The 23152-nt window shown below is 39.1% G+C and overlaps 1 protein-coding gene across 3 annotated transcripts; it reads left to right on the forward strand.

Moving 5' to 3' along the window:
* Positions 1–399: 399 nt before the first annotated feature.
* On the forward strand, positions 400–23152 carry ano10a (anoctamin 10a). 3 transcript variants are annotated; one of them, XM_047811773.1, is made up of 15 exons: positions 400–547; positions 1167–1318; positions 1641–1838; positions 1999–2133; positions 2333–2452; positions 2647–2980; positions 3703–3938; positions 4273–4328; positions 4456–4530; positions 4871–5053; positions 5304–5495; positions 6611–6739; positions 14477–14593; positions 15163–15176; positions 22203–23152. In XM_047811773.1, the coding sequence occupies exons 1-15, from the start codon at positions 534–536 to the stop codon at positions 22255–22257; spliced, it is 2010 nt and encodes a 669-aa protein (XP_047667729.1). In that variant the 5' UTR covers positions 400–533; the 3' UTR covers positions 22258–23152. The 3 variants fall into 3 exon arrangements, with proteins under 3 accessions (XP_047667729.1, XP_027005507.2, XP_047667730.1); XM_047811774.1 differs by lacking the exon at positions 400–547 and adding an exon at positions 561–688; XM_027149706.2 differs by lacking the exon at positions 15163–15176.

The following is a 23152-nucleotide window of genomic DNA, read 5'->3' on the forward strand; positions in this document are numbered from 1 at the left end:
TTTAGAGAGGAACAAATTTGCGATTCAGCCATAATCAGCGCTTTACGACACTTTAAGCCAATAGTTAACTCGCAAAAAATAACAAAGCTGTTTCATTTCAGAAAACGATTCTTGTTGTACAAGTATTTTATAATGGAGACAAGAAAATAATATAGTCATCATACACAAATCCCTACGTCTCTCTTCTATTTATTTATATTAGGACTGGATTACACCAAATATCCAATACATTGTGAATCGCCTGTCCATATAGGGTTTATTGAGGGAGTATTACAACTCTGTGTGTGTGTGTGTGTGTGTGTGTGTGTGTGTGTGTGTGTGTGTGTGTGTGTGTGTGTGTGTGTGTGTGTGAGAGAGTGTGAGAGAGAGAGAGAGAGAGAGAGAGAGAGAGAGAGAGATTGTGTGTTGTTTGGATGACGTGGAGGGGAGGAGAGTCTCCATACCCGGAAGTAGAAAGTATTGAGTTTCCCTATTTATAAGCGTTAAAATTAAAAGGTTATTGAAGCGGAACAGCTCCAGAGTTTCCGCCCTACATGTTTATATCTGTGTAAGTAGTGAACTAGCATGTTGTTAGTTAGCCTGGGGTTTCATGTTAGGCATTAATAAACAACAGTCTTTATGAAGTGCTCTTGTGTTTAGTGACAGATACAGAGCCTTGTCATAGTATTGTGCTGTGTTCAGTGTGGAGGTATTGGGTATAACGTGTGTGTATAATAACGTGTGTGTGTGTGTATAATGGACTTGTAGCCTGGTTGTGTTTACATTGTGTACCGCAGACATGGGAATGTTCACGAATTTGAATGTTTAAAACCATTCAGCTATCATTAGCCTGTATTATTTGTATATATAAATGACAAAAATGGTCATATCACCTTTACAGGAAGGCATATATTAAACACCTCTAATGTTAACATATGTTAATTCACACTACTGCTGAGGTTTGGTGGAAAAGACATTTGCAAACCTCCAAATTGTGTTTTCACGGGCAATTAAACGTGGTTTATGGGTACACACATGTACACACACATACACTAATATCGGGTGGTCAGATATTGTTCAGCCCTTTTGTTTGTGTCTGTTTTATTCCTGAGTGTTTTATTTTTATTTTTTATTTTCCTGAGTTATTATTATTTATCTAGGTGTTGTCTCATTTGTATCCTGCACAGGGATCAAGGAAAAATGCAAAACAGCTTGTCCATCTCTGACAGCTATGGTTCTTCATTTGTTCCCTTGGTGGTGCTGGAGCTGGCCGTGAACACTGAAGCCCAGGCCATCACATGGTTATTAAGCAGAATAAGAGACAAACAGCACAATGGAGGTAAGACACAACATGTAATATGATGTATAAGTGAAATGCACTTTATACAATCTGTATGTTTGAATTTATGAACTCAAAGTGGGCTTTTGGACTGTTTACTGTCGGCAGTGTTGCACCGCTAAAATATCAGATTTTGTTACGCAGCTAGATTAAATTATGCTGAACTGAGTAAATGTAATGTTATATATTATACTGTTCATTTTGGTGCGGTTTGAAATTTTCTTTAGTTTTTGATGAAGATCTATCTATTGTATTGTGTTATGTTTGTTTGTTTGTTTGTTTGTTTATTTATTTATTTATTTATTTATTTATTGTCATTTAGGAGCTGAGCTGCTGGTAGAGCCTCTGCCACTTGCAGAACAGGAAAAGCAAAAAGAGAATCCTAATATTTTTCTTGTGGGCTCCACCTGGCAGAGACTCCTGAATGGAGCAGAAGATTTGGGACTTTTTAAGGAGTTCCATGATGGCACCATGCGAGGATTCACTAATGCAAACCGAGACAGTTTTAAAGAATTTCACGGTAAAGACGTCCGTAAGACTGAGCTGACGAGATGATTTAGAAAATTGTGATCAGTAGGGTGCACATTCGGACATATCAGTGAAACGATGAGGAAGTGACAAAATGAAGTATACCATGAGTAGTGACTGTAGCTGTTGTTTGTTTTATGGTTTTGTTTCAGGGGATGGCGATGGCTTCCTCAGCATTGCAGAATGTCAGTACATTATCAAACACGAGCTGGAAACTTTGAGGGCAAGAGATGAATCCAATGTTCCTGGATACCCTAAACTTAGGCTTTACCCTGGAAAGTCAGTCAGTAAGTGAACCAGAAAGAGTGTATTTACAACACTTAACGGTTACATGCTATGTAATTATAGTATACAAAGTCTAAGACTTTCCAATAGAACAGAGTGCCTGATTATATGAAATATATATTATTTAAGATTATATTAGTAGTGTTATGATGTTAGTAGCAACCCCCCCCACCCAAAAAAAAAAGTGTGACATGTTTTCAGTCCGTAGGTTACAGTCCAAAGGGATTCTAGTCCAATATTTCCCTCTGCATGATAAAGGAGAGTTAAAGAGGCTCTCTTCTGATTGGTACAAAAAGATCAAGCTGTCCTTTCAGCCACTGGGTGAGTTCATTTGGAAGAGCTTTCATCAGTTTTATAGAACAAATGTTTTCTGATTGTTTTCCTTTTTTTTATTAAACAGTTTCTGTAAAAAAAAAAAATTCATAAAAAATCTTGTGTACGACTCTTGTGCTAATTTTTATTTAACCCAACTCTGAACCCAATTTTTTTTTGTATGTGTGTCCTTGATGATGCAGATGATATCAGGCACTATTTTGGTGAAGGTTTGGCGCTCTACTTTGGTTTTCTTGAGTACTTCACATTTGCTCTGGTGCCAATGGCCCTGATTGGCATCCCTTACTACCTCTTCGATTGGGAGGACTATGATAAATATGTTCTCTTTGCTGTCTTGAACCTGGTCTGGTCCACTGTCTTTCTGGAGGTGTGGAAGAGATGTAGTGCACAGCTGGCTTATGGATGGGGAACGCTGAGTCGCAAGAAAGCATTTGAAGAACCACGACCTGGATTTCATGGCGTTTTGGGGCTTAATCCTGTAACAGGCCGTGAGGAGCCAACCTATTCTCACACCAAGTATGTATATAAACACCACAATAGGCGTTATTCAAACAGCTATCACAGTTTGAACTTTTTTAAAGAATATAAATTCATTAGCTCAATAGCAGCTGAAGGTACACACTGTACCGCAAGATGTGACCAAATGACATGTTATACACTGTGCACTAGTGTATAGATTATAGAAGGGTCATTTTTTTTTATATTGTAGCAGGGAATAAAAAAAAAAAAAAAGTATAAACTGTTTTTCAGGGGATGACAAATGAGATCAAACGCTCATAATGAGATCCTGCCAATGTTTTTTAAGCAAATTTTGATAAAAAAATAATAATTTGCACAATGTGGGCTAATTTAAAAGACATTTTGAGATTCCTTGTCTACAGGAGTGTTGTCATGCAGATTTTTCTTATACATTGTCAGTACCTGGTAGTGATGTTTCACAATGGGTTTTTTTTCTTCAAAGTGAATAAGTACATCATCTCGGTACTCAAAATGCACTTGGTCTTGTTGGAGTTTTAAATATGAATGCACAGCTTACACTATTTATACTACAAAATGATGTAGAGTAGTGCATTTATAATTTGAGGCACACCTTTAGAATCAGAATGGGAACTATTTGTTACTATTAAGATTTGAATATAACAATAAATTCTTACCAAATGTTGGAGTTACTTTTTTTTTTTCACGGGCAGGATGTCTGACAATATGGAGATGATGATTTGCTTATTGTTCCTCCACAGACGGCAGTTGAGTATATATCTGGTGTCTCTCCCGTTTGTGTTACTGTGCCTGTACATCTCTCTACATGTGATGATGATCTACTTTAGTGCAGAGAGCTGGGCACTGAGTATTTATAATGAAGATCCAAACCTTCTGACAAGTTTGCTGCTCTTCATACCAAGTATCATCTATGCAGTGGTCATTGAGCTCATGAACCTGTTATACCGCTACGCAGCCGAGTTTCTCACAGACTGGGGTGAGTGTGCAGAAATACATAACCACAGTGTGTGTAAAGACCTAAACAGTTTACACTGAAGTAAGCAGATAACATTATCTGCTTGGGGCAAGTGTGTAAATCAACAGGAATTTAATTATAATAATATAATAATTCTCGGCAGAATTTGTGATTTTTTATTTTTTTGCATTTACATATTTCTGAATATAAAAGCAGTGTGAGCACAAATTTTAGGCAAATAGGTTCTTGTTCTTTTAAGAAAACCTGACTGATGCACCCGAGATTATTATACCTTTTTGTTTCAGTATGCTGCAGCTTTAGATATGGTTTGTTCTCTCCCCTGCCCTATGTTTAGAAAACCACAGGCTGGAATCTTCCTTTCAGAATCACCTGGTCCTTAAAGTATTGGTGGTGAGTTTCATATTTAGGACCCATAATTACTGATAGCACCTGATTTTAGCTTATTTGAGTCATCGCTTTATTAATTAATTATGGATTTGTTTACAATTGTAGATATTTTTTGTCTTTTTATTTATAGTTCAACTTTGTCAACTGTTTTGCTTCTCTATTCTACATTGCCTTTGTAATGCAAGACATGGCACTGCTTCGACACGTGAGTAATAACGCATACCTTTTGTATATTATTAACGTTAGTAACAGTGGCTTTTGCCTCTGTTACTGATTTTATACAATAATTTTAGAATTTTATCTTCTACACAGTCATGTTTCTGATCTAGAATATTTGTCTGCTACATCTAGAGAAAAAGGGCAGTTGATGCTCCTGTTATCTGAAATGAAAAGTCATATTAAATTTTTTTATTTAAATATCTCTCTGTTGGAAATGGGAGTCAATATGTGAGTGTTTACTTCTGTCTGTATTTCAAGCCGAATCACGAGACCACAGAGCAGTGCAACTGAAAGTGACTGTTGTGTGGGGTTTTTTTGTGCTTTAGAGTTTAGCCACTCTGCTCATCACCTCTCAAATACTGAACCAAGTGATGGAAGCCTTCTTGCCATACTGGCTGCAGAGGAGACGTAATAAGAAGGTCCATAAGAGAGTGAGGAGGATGATGGGAGATCAGGAGCTCCCCATGGTGGAGCAGGTTCAGCTGGAGCGTGACATGAATACGTACCTGGTGAGATTGTGAAGCCAACAAGTCAATGTAGAAGTTAGTGAAGTTTAATCAGCTTCATTTTGAACGTTTATTCTCAATAAATGTTTCTTCATATAAACTTAAACAAATCAGTGGCAGTCAGAAATTTTGATAAATGTTTTTTTTTTTGTTTTTTTTTTTATAAATATACAGTTTACCAAAGAAAATGTAGGGTAATGAAGGACTATATCTTGTACCTTAGACCTGGTCTTACTGTATGTCTACTTATCAGGGCACATTTGATGACTATCTGGAGCAGTTCTTACTGTATGGTTACGTCAGTCTGTTCTCCTGTGTGTATCCTCTGGCTGCTGTGCTGGTGGTTCTCAATAACGTCACAGAGGTTTATACAGACGCCTTCAAAATGTGCCACGTGTTCAAGCGGCCATTCTCTGAGCCCGTGTCTGACATCGGAGTATGGCAGGTAAGAGGGGGTGAATAGTCCTTTAGTTTATCCTCTTTGTCTTATTACCAAAATATCTTCTGTTTTTGTGTCATTTTTGTTAGTGAAACCACCATAGATGGGTAAAGTGATGCAGCTTTAGGAGAACTTGCTTTTTCTTTTTTGTGTGTAATCTGATGTGGATATTTAAAAAGAATAAAAACAGGTAAATCTAAGATGGGCTAGATTGTTACTCAAAAAACTGTGTGAAGTAAAAGCTTGAACTAAATATCAGGTAAACGTTGTGTACACTTATTCACTGTCATTTTTTTCCCTTTTGCTTCTTTAGATTTGTTTTTAGCATTCTTTGGTGTGTGTATCACATTAAAGGTTCAGACTAAGCTGAATCACAATTCGCATTACTTTTGCACTATTCTGTGTATATTTAGTAGTGTAAAATGTTTGAGAAGTGTGTCCAGCAAGAAGTGTATCTGAAGTACCTGGATGATGCACTTATTAAACTAAAAAAATGAAGTGTGGAATGTTGGACACTGCTTTGCTTACGTAGACGGAAATGGAGGGTGTGGTGAGGAGGTATTTACCAGGCACTGACGCTGAATGAGAATAAGATTTCAAGATGGATGACAGCACTCAAATAGACAAGAAATCTTGCTGATGTTTTTTTTTTTTAAATTAGTCCACTTTGTGTGTATTTAATTTTCAACATTAAATTCACTGTTGTCTGCTGAAGCTACGCCTGTTTTCCAGTCACTAAAAACATTTCTGTTCCACTTGAGACGATACGACCCTTCTAAAATTCATACACTAGACCGTGGGGTACATGGTGTATAAATGCATAGTGTACAGTATGTCATTTGGGATGCAGTTGTAATCTTGTAGCTTCATAGAATGGCCATTGCCTTCACATCATGTTCCCTTCAGAATCCTAAAATTAAATATTTAAGTAAACATATTGAAGATTTTTATTTTATCAAACAGGAACAGTTTTTAAACCCTCAATCCTGGGAACTGAAATGTGTCAACACAACACAGACGGAAGTGTTGAATTCTGAGGAGGGTGATAATTATTTTAGATTCTGTACTAAAATTCGGAAATGTTTTTTTTTCCTCTCCTCTTTTCTCGCTCTCTGCTCCAGCTGGCGTTCGAGACGATGAGCGTGATTGCTGTGTTCACCAACTGTGCCTTGATTGGTCTGTCTCCTCAAGTACAGGCCTACTTCCCCGAAGCAGACACACAGCTTATCCTCACTGTAGTGGCTGTTGAGGTAATGCTTCTCTGTCCTCTCTGGCCCTCTTGGCTACCTCATGTAAATATGTTTGTATCTACACATCACTCAGCCATGTCATTTTAATTGTGCCATCAGGTGGTGCCAGTTAGCTGTATATTGTGTTGAATGTGAGCGGTTGCTGAGGTTACTGGCCCTGGGTGAAGCATGAGACTTCCTTCCAGTAATCTTGTTAGTCTGAGATAATGCAGGCTATAGAGGCTTTGACTCTGTGACAGGAATTGAGTAATGTGTGCGTCTTTGTGTGCACATGTGTGCCTGTGTGCATGTGCGCGTGTGTGTGTGCATGCTAACACTAGAAAATCCAACCAAACAAGTAGTTCATGTGCTTGTCCCAGATTAACATAACCCATCTTTGCCTCTCGGCCCCAAGACACACCATCAAAATAACTGACTCCAGGAAAAAAAAACACACACACAGGGCTTTTCTGTGAGTTTTTTTATTTATTTTATGTGAGTTTAAAAAAGAATATATTACAGGCATGTCAGCATGTAAATATACACTGGGTTTAAAAAATTGATTAATCAAAACATCAATATATGCATTTTGTTTTTAGTTTGTATAGTTTTTTGTTTTTTGAGACGAACGAGATACCACGGAACATGCCGATGTGGTCTGATTATTAATGCTAATGTAAATTCCAGCTTAACACTAATTGAATTAATATTAATACATTATGAATTTGTGTTGCTGTGTAAGTTTATTTTGGATAAAACCAGTGAGGCATAATGGATGGCTTGTCCACTGTGGTTTGCATTTAGTTAGCTTTTTAAGTTTGCAAAATCTGCTTTGTGTAAATGATCAGTTTATTCAGAGCAGGTGAAGTGTAAGTGAGTGTGTGTGTGTGTGTGTGTGTGTGTGTGTGTGTGAGAGAGAGAGAGAGAACTCTTAACCTTTAATAACCTCCGTCTGCTACTTTGCTGTCAATGTGCAGCTTGTGCTCTGTCTCAAAGTGTGTGTTAGTGTTAATGTTCCTATCCAAGCTCCAGATAGGCCAGTATATAACATTCACACAGTGTTTTAGCCTTTAAGGGTCATCCTGTTCACCTCCACCTGCTTCCAAGCTACCGTTTTAAGTCCTTGTCACACAATGACGTTGCCTAGACTAGAGAATTTAGCCTTAATCCTAAACCCAGTGCCTTTCCTCTATCTTTGGGTTAATCTCAGAGTTTGGCTTGGATGAGTGAAATGTTTCATACATCATCATTAGCACAGATTCTCTGGCTATTAAATCCTGCATCCTGCCAATACCGAGCGTATTATACACACAAAGATTGTGTGATGTAAAGCAAGCCATTATGCTTTGTGTATGTGTGTGTGTGTGCAATGATTCACACGCTCATTTAACAACAGAGGCACGTTTTTGCTCTTTTTCTTTCTCTCTCTCTCTCTCTCTCTCTCTCTCTCTCTCTCTCTCTCTCTCTCTCTCTCACTCTCTGTCTCTTTCTCTGTTTCTGTCTGTCTGTCTCTCTCTCTGTCTCTCTCTCTGTGTTATTCTCCACTCTCCCTGGCTCTGTCTGTCTCTGTTATGATTAGTAAGGGGAAATAAAATGCAGCAGATGATCAGCAATCAATGGCTGTGCATGTGTCTCAATTTCAACTCATTTTTCAGCAGTAACTCAATATGGCAGACAATAGTACACTTATTTACACAATGCACAACACTCTGGTGTACTTTATTTTCATCGTTCTTGTGTATCATTCTTTAACGGATATCACAATCCAAACCCAGGCGTTCACCCTTGTTTGTAAAATGAATACAGTGTAAAGCTGCACCAAAGACTAAAACAGATTTAATTACTCACTGTCTAAAGTTTCCAAAAGGAGAGGCTCAAGTTTGCTCTGCCTTTTCTTGCATTGTCATGGACTCACAGGGGAATGTTTTGGAGACGTCACCGTGTGTCATCCTTGATTTGTCGGAGCCGAAACGGTTACCTATTTTTGGGCCATTCGATACGCAGGTTATTACATGAAGGCATGCCTCAGAGAGCAGTAACCAGGCAACAGTGTAGCCACGGCGACAGGAGAGGGCTGCGGATCAGGAGTAATTGAAAGACTTGATGGCAGCAGGGCAAATCTGGGCCTTTTACACAAAAAGACTGTGCCTAACTATGCTCGCAGGAACAGTTACATAATGGATAGGGTTAGGAGTCAAGTAGCATTCTTAGGACCTTTACTATTTTTGTGTCTTTTTGTGAATTAAATATTATTATTTGAATGTTAAAATAACCAAAGTGATATCATCACTTTGAAGTATTTATATATTTGGCACTCTTTGGATTGTAGGTTGTCCGATTTCACTTTCAAAAAAAGTTTAATAAGTGAACTAGAATAGATGTGGGTGTTTGTGGATATGAAACGGCCCGGACTTGCACGATAACACACGCTTTAACAGGCTTAAACATGGCTGTCTGACTGCAGCCTCAGTTCTCTCGCCTGATTCACTACACATTTCTGACATCTTGATAGATCAGATCAGACTAGCTGCCTTACCCCATCTCTCTCTCTCTATCCCGCTCTCACTTCCTCTTGTTTCACTCAAGTCTAAAAACGACATGCCAGAAAGTGACAGCTAGATTGGAAGCACTGCAGGCGATTGTCTTATTTTGTCTGTATTACCTTCCCTGTGTGTCTTCTGCTCTAACACATGCACTGATTTATCACAACTGATCCTATCCTTGCATTTCAAAATTGCAAACTGTGTATGTTTTCTGAGTAAAAACTCCTGTCTTTTAATCTGTAAAGGACCAGGATGCAATGTGTTGTCTTTTTAACTTTCTGCCCATTACACACTGTTTCTTTGAGAGATGGTAATAGCAATAAATACAGGTAAAATGTGCTGGATGAAGTTTAGATATCGAGATACACGTGTGTGTGTGTCTGCGCGCGCGTGTGTGTCTGCGCGCGCGTGTGTGTCTGCGCGCGCGTGTGTGTCTGCGCGCGCGTGTGTGTCTGCGCGCGCGTGTGTGTCTGCGCGCGCGTGTGTGTCTGCGCGCGCGTGTGTGTCTGCGCGCGCGTGTGTGTCTGCACGTGTGTGTGTCTGCACGTGTGTGTCTGCGCGCGCGTGTGTGTCTGCGCGCGCGTGTGTGTCTGCGCGCGCGTGTGTGTCTGCGCGCGCGTGTGTGTCTGCGCGCGCGTGTGTGTCTGCGCGCGCGTGTGTGTCTGCGCGCGCGTGTGTGTCTGCGCGCGCGTGTGTGTCTGCGCGCGCGTGTGTGTGTCTGCGCGCGCGTGTGTGTGTCTGCGCGTGTGTGTGTGTGTCTGCGCGTGTGTGTGTGTGTCTGCGCGTGTGTGTGTGTGTCTGCGCGTGTGTGTGTGTCTGCGTGTCTGCGCGTGTGTGTGTGTGTGTCTGAGTGTCTGCGCGTGTGTGTGTGTGTGTCTGCGCGTGTGTGTGTGTGTGTGTGTCTGCGCGTGTGTGTGTGTGTGTGTGTCTGCGTGTGTGTCTGCGTGTAAATCTTCAGACCTATAAATAGACTAAAACATGGTTGTCGACCAGGTCATGGATAAGTAGGTAATGTCATTAAGCCATTAAGCACAATTAGAAGCATGGATTAGGGTGAAGGAGCCATTTGCTGTCCTGAACATCCTAGCTTCTGAATTGCTCAGGTTAGTCGATACTTGGGGCTTTACATTTAAAAATCTCTACAGCTGCTTTTTAAAAGGTACACAAGACAATTACAACTTTTGGCCTCTGATAATGTACCTAAACGTATGTATGTAATGCATGAAATTTATTGAACATAAAATGTCCATCTCAGTCTCCAGATATGAATGTGGATAAAAACCTATGATCTGAATTGCATCCACATGTGCAAACATGACAAAAACGTTCTGTTAGAGGAGTGTGTTAATGGACCAGTGTCTCTTTTAGACATTTAAAAGCTCAGGGCTTTATCTTCTTTACAGGAAGATTCATCAAATATTAATTGGATGCTAATAATTTTCTAAGCATGCTTTAGCAGAGAAAATGTACTAATTGCATACCAGGTTGATTTTTGCTTCTTGTTATGATGTGTGCCAGCAAGGTTGGCTGCATCTTTAAAATGATGCCACTTGGAGTTCCAGTTAAGCCACATTGCTTTTCTGTAAAGGATCATTAGATAGTAGCTTGTCTAAGCACAAAATTGATTTGAGCAATGTAGCTTACTGTCTAAACATAGACCAGATAAACCTCGTCTCAGACTCAATTTCAACCGCATGCATTTTGCTGTGCACTGATTATTCTGTCCATGTCGTTCTCCTCTTTGTTAAAAACGATGTACTGCTCAGCACCAGGTTCTCTTCTAGTTCTGTTCTTGGTTTAATGGATGATGCTAAAATGTAAGATGTCTCAAAGGTCTAACAGCATTTGTTGCAGAAGAAGTAATAATGTGGTTTATACAACAGTGTTAGATTGTTGTGACTGAGAGTTATTGATGTCATTGCAGCATGAGTATCTTACTGCAAAAGCACAATAGATATTTAACTCATCAGGATTACAACATCTTGCGAAAAAAAATTCAGAGGATTTGTATTCGGCTCCGGCATCATTGAGATTTAATCGACTCTACACGAGAACAGTAGAAACAAGTTCCACCCCTCATGTTACCTGTTTTAATTGAATTAAATAAGAAATTGAACCCTTTTTTCCCCCAGCATTATTCCATGGCTTCTGCCTCCAAATAGGTCAGGCGTGTCTGTGCATTTCATTTACCTTGGACGAGGTAAAGTATCCAGGTCATGTTGTGAAGAGACGAAGAGCACGTTACAGGCATTAAGCATGGAAGCAAGCAGCAATTTTTAAAAGTTAATATAACATTTTTCACACTATGTCACATCCATTACACCAATTTTTTTCATTTGGGCTGCAGTGTTCTAATCCTGGTCTCAAGTGCTATATTAGTAAAGTTTTCATAAGGATCTCTTTCGCTGAGGGATTTTTAATCACATGATTTAGGTGATTTTCACACTGTGCACATTTGCCTCAGTTTTATTCTGAGTGTGATTGTTTAAGTGTGACTGACTTCATACACACTTGATTCTGTGCGTTCGTGTACTTCTTACTTCAACACAAATGCGCATGGAGAACTTGATGCAGCTCACTCTATTCTGCTTGGTTTTTTTATAATTATTATTTTTATTATTTTACTGCAAATATGCACATCATCTCTTCTCTGTCCAGAACACTGGCCTGATGATATCATAATCACATGCACAGGTTATTTCACTTCCTGAGCAAGTGTGAACCTGTCCGTTTGAGCTGCATTCACATTTTTATGAATGGTGTGACAGTTCCAGCACAATCACTTTCACGTTACTAATTACATTGCTTGTGAACCGTGCTCTGCTTCAGACTAAACTGTCTATATGAAGGGTTCAGGAGCACCTGAATGTGAAAAACAGTCATATTAATATTCAGATTTTTATTTTACAAAGCTCGTGTTGCTACCTAGCTAGCGTATGTTGCAGTAAATCTCAGTGAAAGAGACATGTACCTGATTTTGCTCTCTTGGTGGTTAGACAAAAGGATATGATGATGGGTTTTATTCTAGCTGATATTATTGTTCTTCTGCACTCCTGTCCTCTGCCAACTTGCTCTGTAGTCCCTGGACCCAGTGCTCCTCATTCTCAGGAAATGGAAATGCATTCAGTTCACTTGGGCTCAGGAATACTCATAATCATGATCGTCATAATCACATAGAGAATTGCTGAAAAACATTACACACTTAAAGACACTGAGGGGGTTTTTACACCTGGTCACTTCATGCGTTTTCTGTGATCCGATAGCTATCCGATCGTAAAAAGACCAGGTGTAAATGCCCTCCGAAACGGTTTCGAGACGGATATAAATCCGATCGCTCAAACCACTTCAGGAGGTGGTCTCGGACGCATTTCAGATGAACCTGGACAGGTGTAAATGCATGTGGTTGTTCAAGCCACATACGTTAGCGCTATACTCCTCCCAAACGGAAGTACGTCACTCGCAGGTGACTCGCGAAGTCGTGCATCGCGCCAGAAACAAATGTTTTCACACCAGTGCTGGCTCCGATCTTTCACCCAGGTGTCTCGTTGGGTCTTAAAATGCACTGCTGCCGCCAGCGAAAATGCAGCAAACAGTAAATGCTGTTTTTTTTGTAGCAACAGCATACACCAAAGCGTGTTCCATTTCAATTACCCCTGAAATGAGGTACAATATATTTGCATTTTGGGTGAGACTAGAAAGATCGGATTGATATCCGATTCGCTAAGACACATTTATGTGGCCTAATGTAAATGGAACAGTTTTAACAAATCAGATAGCTATAGGATCAGAGAAAACACATGAAGTGACCAGGTGTAAAAAGGCCCACAGACACTGAAGCATTGGATCTCGTTAAGTGGGAACAGTTTTCTTTTGATGAATGTGAAACTTAAGCTGAGCTGTGTGTGTGTGTGTGTGTGTGTGTGTGTGTGTGTGTGTGTGTGTGTGTGTGTGTGTGTTCCACTCTGAAGTTTAGGTTAAGCCTCTTGTCATTTTCCACCTTTTCTCCATTTTAAAGGCCACCTGAGGCTTTTCATGCTGGATAATCTATTCAATAATATCAGCATTTTTGCAATTTTGAGTCTATAACTGGATTAAATTCATTCAAACATATTTGTGGCTACACCCAGACTGTGCCTTTAGTGCCACACAAATGTTTTTTTTTTTTTTAATCTTCATTTCAGGATAAATTCCCCATTTTGTGGCTTTTATTGGGCATAGAGAGTCTGTCATTTTCTTCACATCTAAACAGTCGATCTCCGGATGAGTGTGTGATGTGTGCAGCTTAAAATGGTCCCCTGTACTGAAAGAGAGCTGGCACACTCATGTCTACACCTTCAGAACGTGTGTTCTGATCACACAGAGTATTTAAAACACAGGCGCTTTAATTCAGTCTGTGCGTCTTCACCACCTATTTTACATCCATGACACTTTAATTGGAGTCGCAACTCGCAGGACTGAAATATTGGTTGAAATCAATGCCTTCTTATGATTCAAGTCCATCTAAATAAATAAATAATACTGAATCATGTCAAGTGTTTGGTCTTCAGTGTGATTCAATCATTGACTCCAAATAGTGAAATAGATTACCTAGGGACTAAAAGGTATTTTTGTAGGGACTAAAATATGTTGAAAAAAGGAAAGGTTTTGGCGTGCAAAGACAAGAGAGACTTATCATTTTGGTAGAGATAATCCTGTGATTTGCCCTAAAATGTCTTTATTATTGTTATACTGTGTATATAGTACAGATAAAGGTAGATATGTATGCACTATATGGTATAGGGATAATTGTGTATTGTACTGTTTACATTTTTTAAAAATATATTTCTTTTTTTTCTACAAGCATCCTATTCTTCTTTTAAAGTTATTGGTTACTACCTGATGTTATAAATTGAAGAAGTGAATAGTGTTATATTATGGCCTGTCACTGACTGTATTTCACCCCTGATTTAAAAGGACCGTTTACTCTGCTGGAAATATGTTCCTTCTCTGTATCTTTACCCATTTGGCAGTATAGAATTTGCTAGAGATAAGCTGTAGAAGCTTATTTGTCAATCTGATGCATTCTATGTAAACCTATGTCTTAATCTGCATTCCCAATAATGCATGTTCGGATATTTGTGTACAAATAAGAGTCTTTGGAGGAGTTTAAAAGCTGGCAGTCAAAATCATTTTAGTAAAAATGTTTCCTGCTCTTTCTCTCTCTCTCTTATTGCAGCATGTCCTTCTGGCCTTCAAGTTTATCCTGGCCTTCATTATTCCAGACGTGCCCAAGCCCATTCGGATCAAGCTTGACAAGCTGGAGTTTGAGTCCCTGGAAGCTCTGAAGAAAAAGGTAAGCCATTACATATGCACATGTGTAATTGTTAGCTCAGTTTACCCTATAAATAGCTGAGAAATGCCTGATTTATGACTACAGGCCATATATTAGTGTACTTATTGTTGACACTATGTGAACAGTGCGATAGCCTCAAAATGCACAGGTGCTGCAGACCAGCGGAATCCCAAATCATCAAGTGATCCATAGAGCTCATGTATACTGAAGCGCACAACAGACAATTCAGTGTGTGTACGTGTGAGTAAATGATAATGAGCCTAAGCTTCGGTAGATGTTTATCACCTTGAATGCACCTTGAACGTTTCATAGAACTGGATTCCTAGCAGTTACACAGAAGTCATGTGACATTGCATTAAAAGATCTAGCTCAAGACTGATAGTAGTGATGAGCAAAAATATACACGGCTCATTAGCATAAACGAACATGGCATTCGCAAACGTATAATCATCAACATGTAATTTGATTTAAAATCAATAGTTCCATACAGACAGTTATGTATAGCTTTGCTGTGCTTAGTGCTTCTGAAATGTGCCACATTCCAGCTCTGTCTCTCTTGTTTTGTGCAGAAAGCTCTTACTCGGTAAGTCTGTTTTTGGCAGCTGCATGATGGTGTGTGCCAGTTAATGTACATGAACAGCTGCCAAACTCTAATCTCTACTGTAGACCGTCTCAGTAACAGCAGATGTGTGGTGCTGTGGTCCTTTGCCTTTAAGCGTGATGAAGGTTAATGTGCTGAAACACAATGCATTTACTAACTTGATGTTGTTTTTTTTCCAAACAAAAGAACTTGCTAATAGTATTAATAAATAATTATATTTAATCAATAAACCTCCTTAATTATGAGAGGCTTGAGTTATCCTGAACATAATGAGTCCGGGTGATCATCATCATGGAGAGCTCACATTTCTAATAATGTAGTTCTTCACATGTTGTGTTTGGTATTAAAGTGTTTGGCATCATTACTTGTACCTGTAATATTTTTTCAGCATGTAATCGCCTTTGATAGACTGTCATGCATATTTAATTCGAATTTTGTGGGGAAAAATCTGTTCTGTTTGCTAAAGTCTCTGTAATATTTAGTTTTTAAGGATAGATAGATAGATGTGCACTTAATCTGTCCAGCATGAACCATAGATGGAAAGAGCCCTGAAACAGCACTATGACCTGATTACTTTAGTGGAAAAATGGTAAGTGGAATATAAACAGCACAAGGGTCTGACGTGAGACGCTCGGTGGAGAGATGGTGGTGTAAACACAAACAAGAGGAAATGGCTTTTGCAAGCAGAAAGGAAGAAAGGTGTGACTACTGTGGAAGGCACTCTGCCTGAGCTTTATGTGGCTAACATTTGTTCTAATTTACGCAGAGTAGCAGGTTATAAACTACTTATTGAATATATTGATTAGGTCTCAAGTTGATGGAGGATGTGATATTTCTAAGTTTCCCTTTTGCTTTCCTTTTTTTGCAAACACTATCTCCAGCTCTGCCTCTTGTGCTGCTTTATCACAATGATAGACACAACATAATAGCAGCAGAGCCTTCTGCAAGCGTTTATACAGTCGTATGCAAAAGTTTAGGAACCCCTGACAATTTCCATGATTTTCATTTATAAATATTTGGGTGTTTGGATCAGCAATTTCATTTTGATCTATCAAATAACTGAAGGACAGACACAGTAATATTTCAGTAGTGAATTGAGGTTTATTGGATTAACAGAAAATGTGCATTATGAATCAAAATGAAATTAGACAGGTGCATAAATTCTGGCCCCCCAACAACAACAAAAAAAAAAATCACATCAATATTTAGTAGAGCCTTAGCTCTACTTTAACAGAAATAACAGCCTCTAGACACTTCCTATAGCCTGTAATGAGTGTCTGGATTCTGGATGAATGTATTTTGGACCATTCCTCCTTACAAAACATCTCCAGTTCAGTTAGGTTTGATGGTTGCCGAGCATGGACAGCCCGCTTCAAATCACCCCACAGATGATCAATGATATTTAGGTCTGGGGACTGGGATGGTCATTCCAGAACATTGTACTTGTTCCTCTGCATAAATGCCCGAGTAGATTTTGAGCAGTGTTTTGGGTTGTTGTCTTGTTGAAATATCCAGCCCTGGTGTAACTTCAACTTTGTGACTGATTCCTCAACATTATTCCCATGAATCTGCCGATATTGAGTGGAATCCATGCAACACTCAACTTTAACCAGATTCCCAGTACCGGCACTGGCCACACAGCCCCACAGCATGAACCTCCACCAAATTTTACTGTGGGTAGTAAGAGTACTTAGAATGCAGTGTTCTTTTGCCACCATGCATAACGCCCCTTGTTATGACCAAATATCTCAATCTTTGTTTCATCACTCCACAGCACCTTATTCCAAAATGAAGCTGGCTTGTCCAAAAGTGCGTTTGCATACCTCAAGGGACTCAGTTTGTGGCGTGTTTGCAGAAAAGGCTTCTTTCGCATCACACTCCCGTACAGCTTCACCTTGTGCAAAGTGCGCTGAATTGTTGAATGATGCACAGTGACACCATCTGCAGCAGGCTGATGTTGTAGGTCTTTGGAGGTGGTCTGTGGGCTGTTTTTGACCGTTCTCACCATCCTTCACCTAATTTTACGTGGCCTGTCACTGCTGGCCTTAACAAGAACTGTGCCTGTAGTATTCCATTTCCTCACTATGTTCCTCACAGTGGACACTGACAGCTTGTATCTCTGCGATAACCTTTTGTAGCCTTCCCCTAAACCATAATGTTGAACAATCTTTGTTTTCAGAGGGTTGTTTTGAGGCCTCCATGTTGCCACTCTTCAAAGGAAAGACAAAGAGAACAACAACTTGCAATTGGCCACTTAAATACCTTTTCTCGTGATTGGCTGCACCCGTCTATGAAGCTCAAGGCTTAATGAGCCACCAAACCAATTAGTGTTCCAGGTCATCAGTGCTAATTAGTTACAGGTATTCAAATCAACAAAATGGGAAGGGGGCCCAAATTTATGCACCTGTCTAATTTCGTTTTGATGCATATTGCACATTTTCTGTTAATCCAATAAACCTCATCTCACTACTGAAATATTACTGTGTCCTTCAGTTATTTGATAGATCAAAATGAAATTGCTGATCCAAACACCCAAGTATTTATAAAAAAAATCATGGAAATTGTCAGGGGTTCCTAAACTTTTGCATACGACTGTAGTACAAACTTCACAGAATCACAATTTCTTGGCCATGGGCCCTAGCAGCAGAGTGTGTATAAAACATTCTCACAGACTTCTGCCCTCATTATCCAGAATTGTCCTGCAATATTGGATTAAGTCTTTAATTGAAGTTAGTGATTCAGGGTTCACTCAGGGAGGGTGCATGGTGCACTGGCTATAATATTAGTGCTGAGCTAGGATTATGTGCCACTTAGCATTTAGCTATAGAGTAGCAGCATGTGGCTATTGAGTCCAGCTGTTTTCCATGTGTTCAGCAGCTTGTAAGGGTGTAGACAGCTCACTGCAGGGGATGGGGGAACAGGTCCCCTGGAGTCAAAGGGAAAGCTGAAAATAGCAAACACTCATGAGCGGTGGAAATCCCCTGTTCACAGCCAGCATTAGAAAAGCAACCTGCCACTTGGAGGTGAGCTCCAGGACAAAGCTGTGTTAGGCAGCGCAAAGTTTGCCTGTGAATGCATGTTTTTATTTTGGCATAAAATCAGCCTTCAGGTGGTTAGGTTGTGATGTACATGTGCTAATATTTTAAGTAAGTAATGACCGTTACAGGACGTGCTGTTTCACTGGAAGAGGATCAGGGTGTTGTGATGCTGTTACCACAAAAGTATATAGTGTAGTCCAAAATGATTTTATTCCTTTTAGTTCATAGCAGTTTGCCAACATTTTATCATGACTTATTAATTAATAAATATCAGGACATCATAAACTTTATTTCTTTATAGGTTTGATTAATATTTTCGAGCATCCATGTTCGCTCATTCTCTTGTTTTCTTCTTCTCTTGGAGCCACTTATCATGTTACAGAGAAACCGAAAAGCACCAGTTGCTCTGCCCTTTGCTGGAAACCTTAACTCTTTTGCCCAGAGGCCAACAAATGGAATTTACACCTGCTTTGGTTGTGTCCATGTTGATCAGTGAATTTCTTTGTCATGTCCCACTACACAGTGGTGGTTAATGACATTAAAGTACATACTAAGGACTTTATTTTTTTATTTTACAATTTTATACTAAAATTGTAGCCTTTTATAATTATTTCGGGGGTTTTTTCTAGCCTACCAGAAATAAATGTGGATATTAAAAGTGCTGAATAATCGCTCTTCATAAGGGCATCTGGCAAGTACCACAAATGTAAATGTTAAAAACCATTTCTGTTCTCTGAGATGCCCCAAGTGCTTCTTCTATGTAAGGTGATCCAGACAGGTAAAACATCTCACACTGAACAGTGTCCTGATTAATTTTATGACAGACTTGAGACCACAAAATAATTTATATGCTTTACACTTACTGCTTTAAAAATATCTGATAAGTTGATTGATGGCAGTAAATTTTAATAAAGTGTAGAGACTGGGGCAAAAAAAACATTCACTGTACAGAACTTTTCACCATCTCCTCAATTATGTGTAATTATAAGGTGCAAAAGCAAAAATAAGTTGCTTGTGAACAAGGCGACTGATGTAGAGTGTTAAGTAAACCTGTGTGATACTGCACAAATCCGTTCCCATACTACTACCGTGTTCCCTGTAACAGTGTTCCATGTAACACTTGATTTTTTTCACAGTATAAAATCTCCTTTCTTGAAAAACCCTATGACACTCTAGCAACATGCTGCCTTGTGTTTGTGTTGGCACAGTGCTGAAGGTGCTGAATAAACTCTGATGATGTCTGCTGCACTCTTTCATCACTGGGGAATTGTGTGTGAATTGCTTCCTGCCCTGCTGTGGAAAGTTAATCATGAAGCCCAATGATGGCTGATTGCTCCAATAACATCAGTGGATTTGTCACATGATTTGTTTGCTTCTGTCTCAGGGTGAAGACGCATTTTCAGCACTTGTATATTATTTCCACAACAGTTCAACAATTCACGGATGCTATGAATCTGAAAACGTTAAGTCATTTATAGGGCATTTCAGGGCAACACTAATTCACGCTGAGCCTTTCAGGTTCATACATATCACTCTTAAAGTTGAATTGAATTGGTACAGCATGTTGTCTAGGGCCCACATACATCAGGGATGTAGAGAGGAAAACGCAGGGCACATCAGGTCAGTGGTACCATGCAGTTTGTCAGAAAGCGTATGCTCTTTAGCCTCGTGGTCCATTTGGCGTATACCGACAATGGACCGAGTAAAGCAACATCACCTAAAACATGCTGTTGTGCCTCAAGCAGTAGACACGTCCTTCACTATCCTTTGCTGGGATACAAAGCCAGAGGTTCTGTCCTGACTGATTGAGAGTGAAATGAATCATGACACTGAATTCACAGGCGGAAATTGCTGCCCAGAACTAAGTACACTTACACAGTAGACTCAATAAACACTGTTTGTGCCGTGACATTTAACACACCACAGGAGCTGTGTTGTTGGTGTTCTAGGTCAGGGACAGTGATTGTAATGACAGTACAGATATTGTAGCTTAGCATACAGTAGCATACTCATGATCAGAACATTGTATTTTCTTTAAACAATGCTAAACCCCAGGAGAAAAGCAGGAACCAAAAAGGGAGCCGAATTGAGTAACCGGTTTATTTAAAGGCATTTCTAAAAATGTGTAAACCTCTATAATTAATCCATTTGAACTTTAATAGAGAGGAAAACTTTGTGTCTTTGCAGATGTTCCACACCATTTTGTGACTGTTTAATTGTATTAAAAAAAAACAAGATGTGCTGTTGTAAGAAAATAATAAATCTCAGGGTGGCATTTGCTTGATGGCAAGAAAGATGATGTATATTTGATCAGAGAGGACTTGTTATATTAACATACTATAAAGCTGTAGAATGTGTAAAATTCAGTGTCCTAATCTGTCTTAGTGTTGCAAACACTGAGAAAGGATCATGTCTTTTCCATCACACAGATGATAACAAAATGTCTCAGCAGTGGAGAATGTGCCAGAGACACAGTGGAATATCCAGTTTGTTTATTGTACTCATTTATATGCTAAACTAAAGGCTGCATTATTCGAATATAAGGCATATTTTGCAAGGCAGGTTTAATCTTTATACTACATTTGATCAATATTAATCTGTGTTGCTTTCTTTCTTGTATTAAATGAAAAGCAGATGTTTGCATTGTTTCCTCATTGATGAAAGCAGAACATCATCAGGGTTTGATATTTGGAATGGTCTCATCCTAGCTATGCTTTCAGCTTATTTTTTCCTCATGATTTCTGTTCATTCTGGAGCAGAGCGGCTGTCTGAGCCATTTCTCTTGTTAACTAAATTGGTTGTGTGCTGCTGTACTATAGTCACACACACATAATCAATACTCCGCAATAATCAGCAGCTCACAGCCTGCCGTGTAAACAGAGCATCTGCTGCAGCTTGGTTAGGACCTTTGGGGAGGACTGCCATTGTTCTTTCTGCACTTTTTCATGAAACTTTGTTTAATGAAAAGCCAGCTTGAGTAATGGAATGGATTTAATCAGATGACTCATTATTCATTTTGGTTTCATGGGTAGAATGAGAGGAGGCCGGAATAAAAACAAATACAGTTTATTTTCGGCCTTCTCCTAAAGATAAGATTCATTTTTTCCTATTGGTGTGTTTTAGTTTAAAGCTAGACTCATTTAGTATAGTAACCTGACACACACACTCAAACACACACACACTCAGACTAGGTGCCTTACAGCTAAATAATGGCCAATTTTCTATTTTGAAAAACAGCAACATGGCGATAGAAACATTGCTTCTGATAATCCCCCTCTTGTGTTTTGAGAAGCCTCCAAACCCCAGAATGAACACATTGCTGCAAACCCACAGTGTCAGCAGTGCATGTGCACTGATCTCACTTCTGGCTGGAAAAGTTAATTGTATGTAAAACTCCTTCACTCAGGCTTAAATTTGCTCTGACTTGCAGGCAGCAGAACTAATAGATTAACTGTAGCTCAGACTCTGCCTCACTGGGACATAGTTCTAATGGAAAAAAGACTGTCACTCTAAAAATAATTACATTTTGAAAATCTGCAGGCCGCCTTTGTGAGATTTAACTTAATGATAAGGTGCACTGCATTACAGCTTTGGTTTCCTCTTTTGTAAAGAACATGTGATTTTAAAATGTTCATCTTATAGTTTCTTTTTTAAGGAGGCGTTAACAAGCCAAGTGAGTTTTATTAGTGTTTGTGCTTGTTCCCAAAACCGTCTAGGAAAAGTCTGAATCCTTTAAGATTAAATCATTCCACAACGTTCACAGACTGAACCACTAAGACCAGCTTCTATATTCAGCTCCTTTTTCCATTCTGTATGCACTAAAGCATGTTTACTATGTTTAATAATACCTAGAACCCAGCAGCATTAGCAACAGAAAGTTTGATTGCAGTCAGATCTGACCATAAATATGTTAGTTAGTTTCACTATTAATACTTTTGCTTGTTTTTTTTGTTTTTTTTTGTATTTTCAGAAAATGCTGGAGGCAACAGAGATATCCAAGACCAAAAAGTAAAGAGGAGCAATGAGGTCAACTGTGGCACAGCTTCTGATGAAGAAGATCTGAATCTGCCTCAGGTGTTTACATACCGTGTATTCAATCAAGCATTACACATCACCTACCATGAATATGCACTCCTGAAAAAGATCTTCATGAACACTGCTGACTGCAAGCTGCATCTCAAATACTGCATGTTAGCCAGAGCAACCTCATCTGAGCTTTTAATTAGGATTTGGGTCGTTTTTATTAAATGTTCATCATACTATCTGGCTTTAATTGCAATCATTGTGTGTGGAATTGGGTTAGAAATAATCTAGAAAGCGTTGTTCTTGTGATGCTGTTGTGTAAACTGTACTAAGCATGAATTGCACTAGCGGAAAGCAGGTGTGTACAAGTGTCTGGGCCACTACAAGATTTATACACTCATAACCATTGTTGGAAAATGTGTGAGACGCTAAAAATAATGGCAGATTTTTGTACCGGATCAAAGATTTTTCTCAGAAGGCTTCTGTTTTTATTTGTGTTTCTTCCAAGAATGTTGAATTGAAGCTAAACTTTCTGCATAAAAGGCAGCACCTAAACAGTGTTTACATTAAGGGGCTAAATCTAGGATTTACAGACTAGTAGAAAATCTTGAAAGATACAATTTGGAAACCACTGCGATGTCCATGGTGGTGTAAACTGACCTGATCATTATTCCCTATTGTGGCCCAGGCATAAGCAGTACGTACTGACGTGTTCAGAACAGGATGAATGACTTATTTTTTATTTTCCTTGGCAATATGCACATGTATTCTCCCACACACTCCTGTTTAACCAAAGACTAAGCAGTGCCTTTAATTACCATTATATCAGTTACTCACGTTACCGATGAGTGCACTGTACTTGAACCACTTTAACCAGAAAATAAATATCAAAACTAT

This window comes from Tachysurus fulvidraco, chromosome 3, assembly GCF_022655615.1.
Source record: "Tachysurus fulvidraco isolate hzauxx_2018 chromosome 3, HZAU_PFXX_2.0, whole genome shotgun sequence".
NCBI lineage: Eukaryota > Metazoa > Chordata > Actinopteri > Siluriformes > Bagridae > Tachysurus > Tachysurus fulvidraco.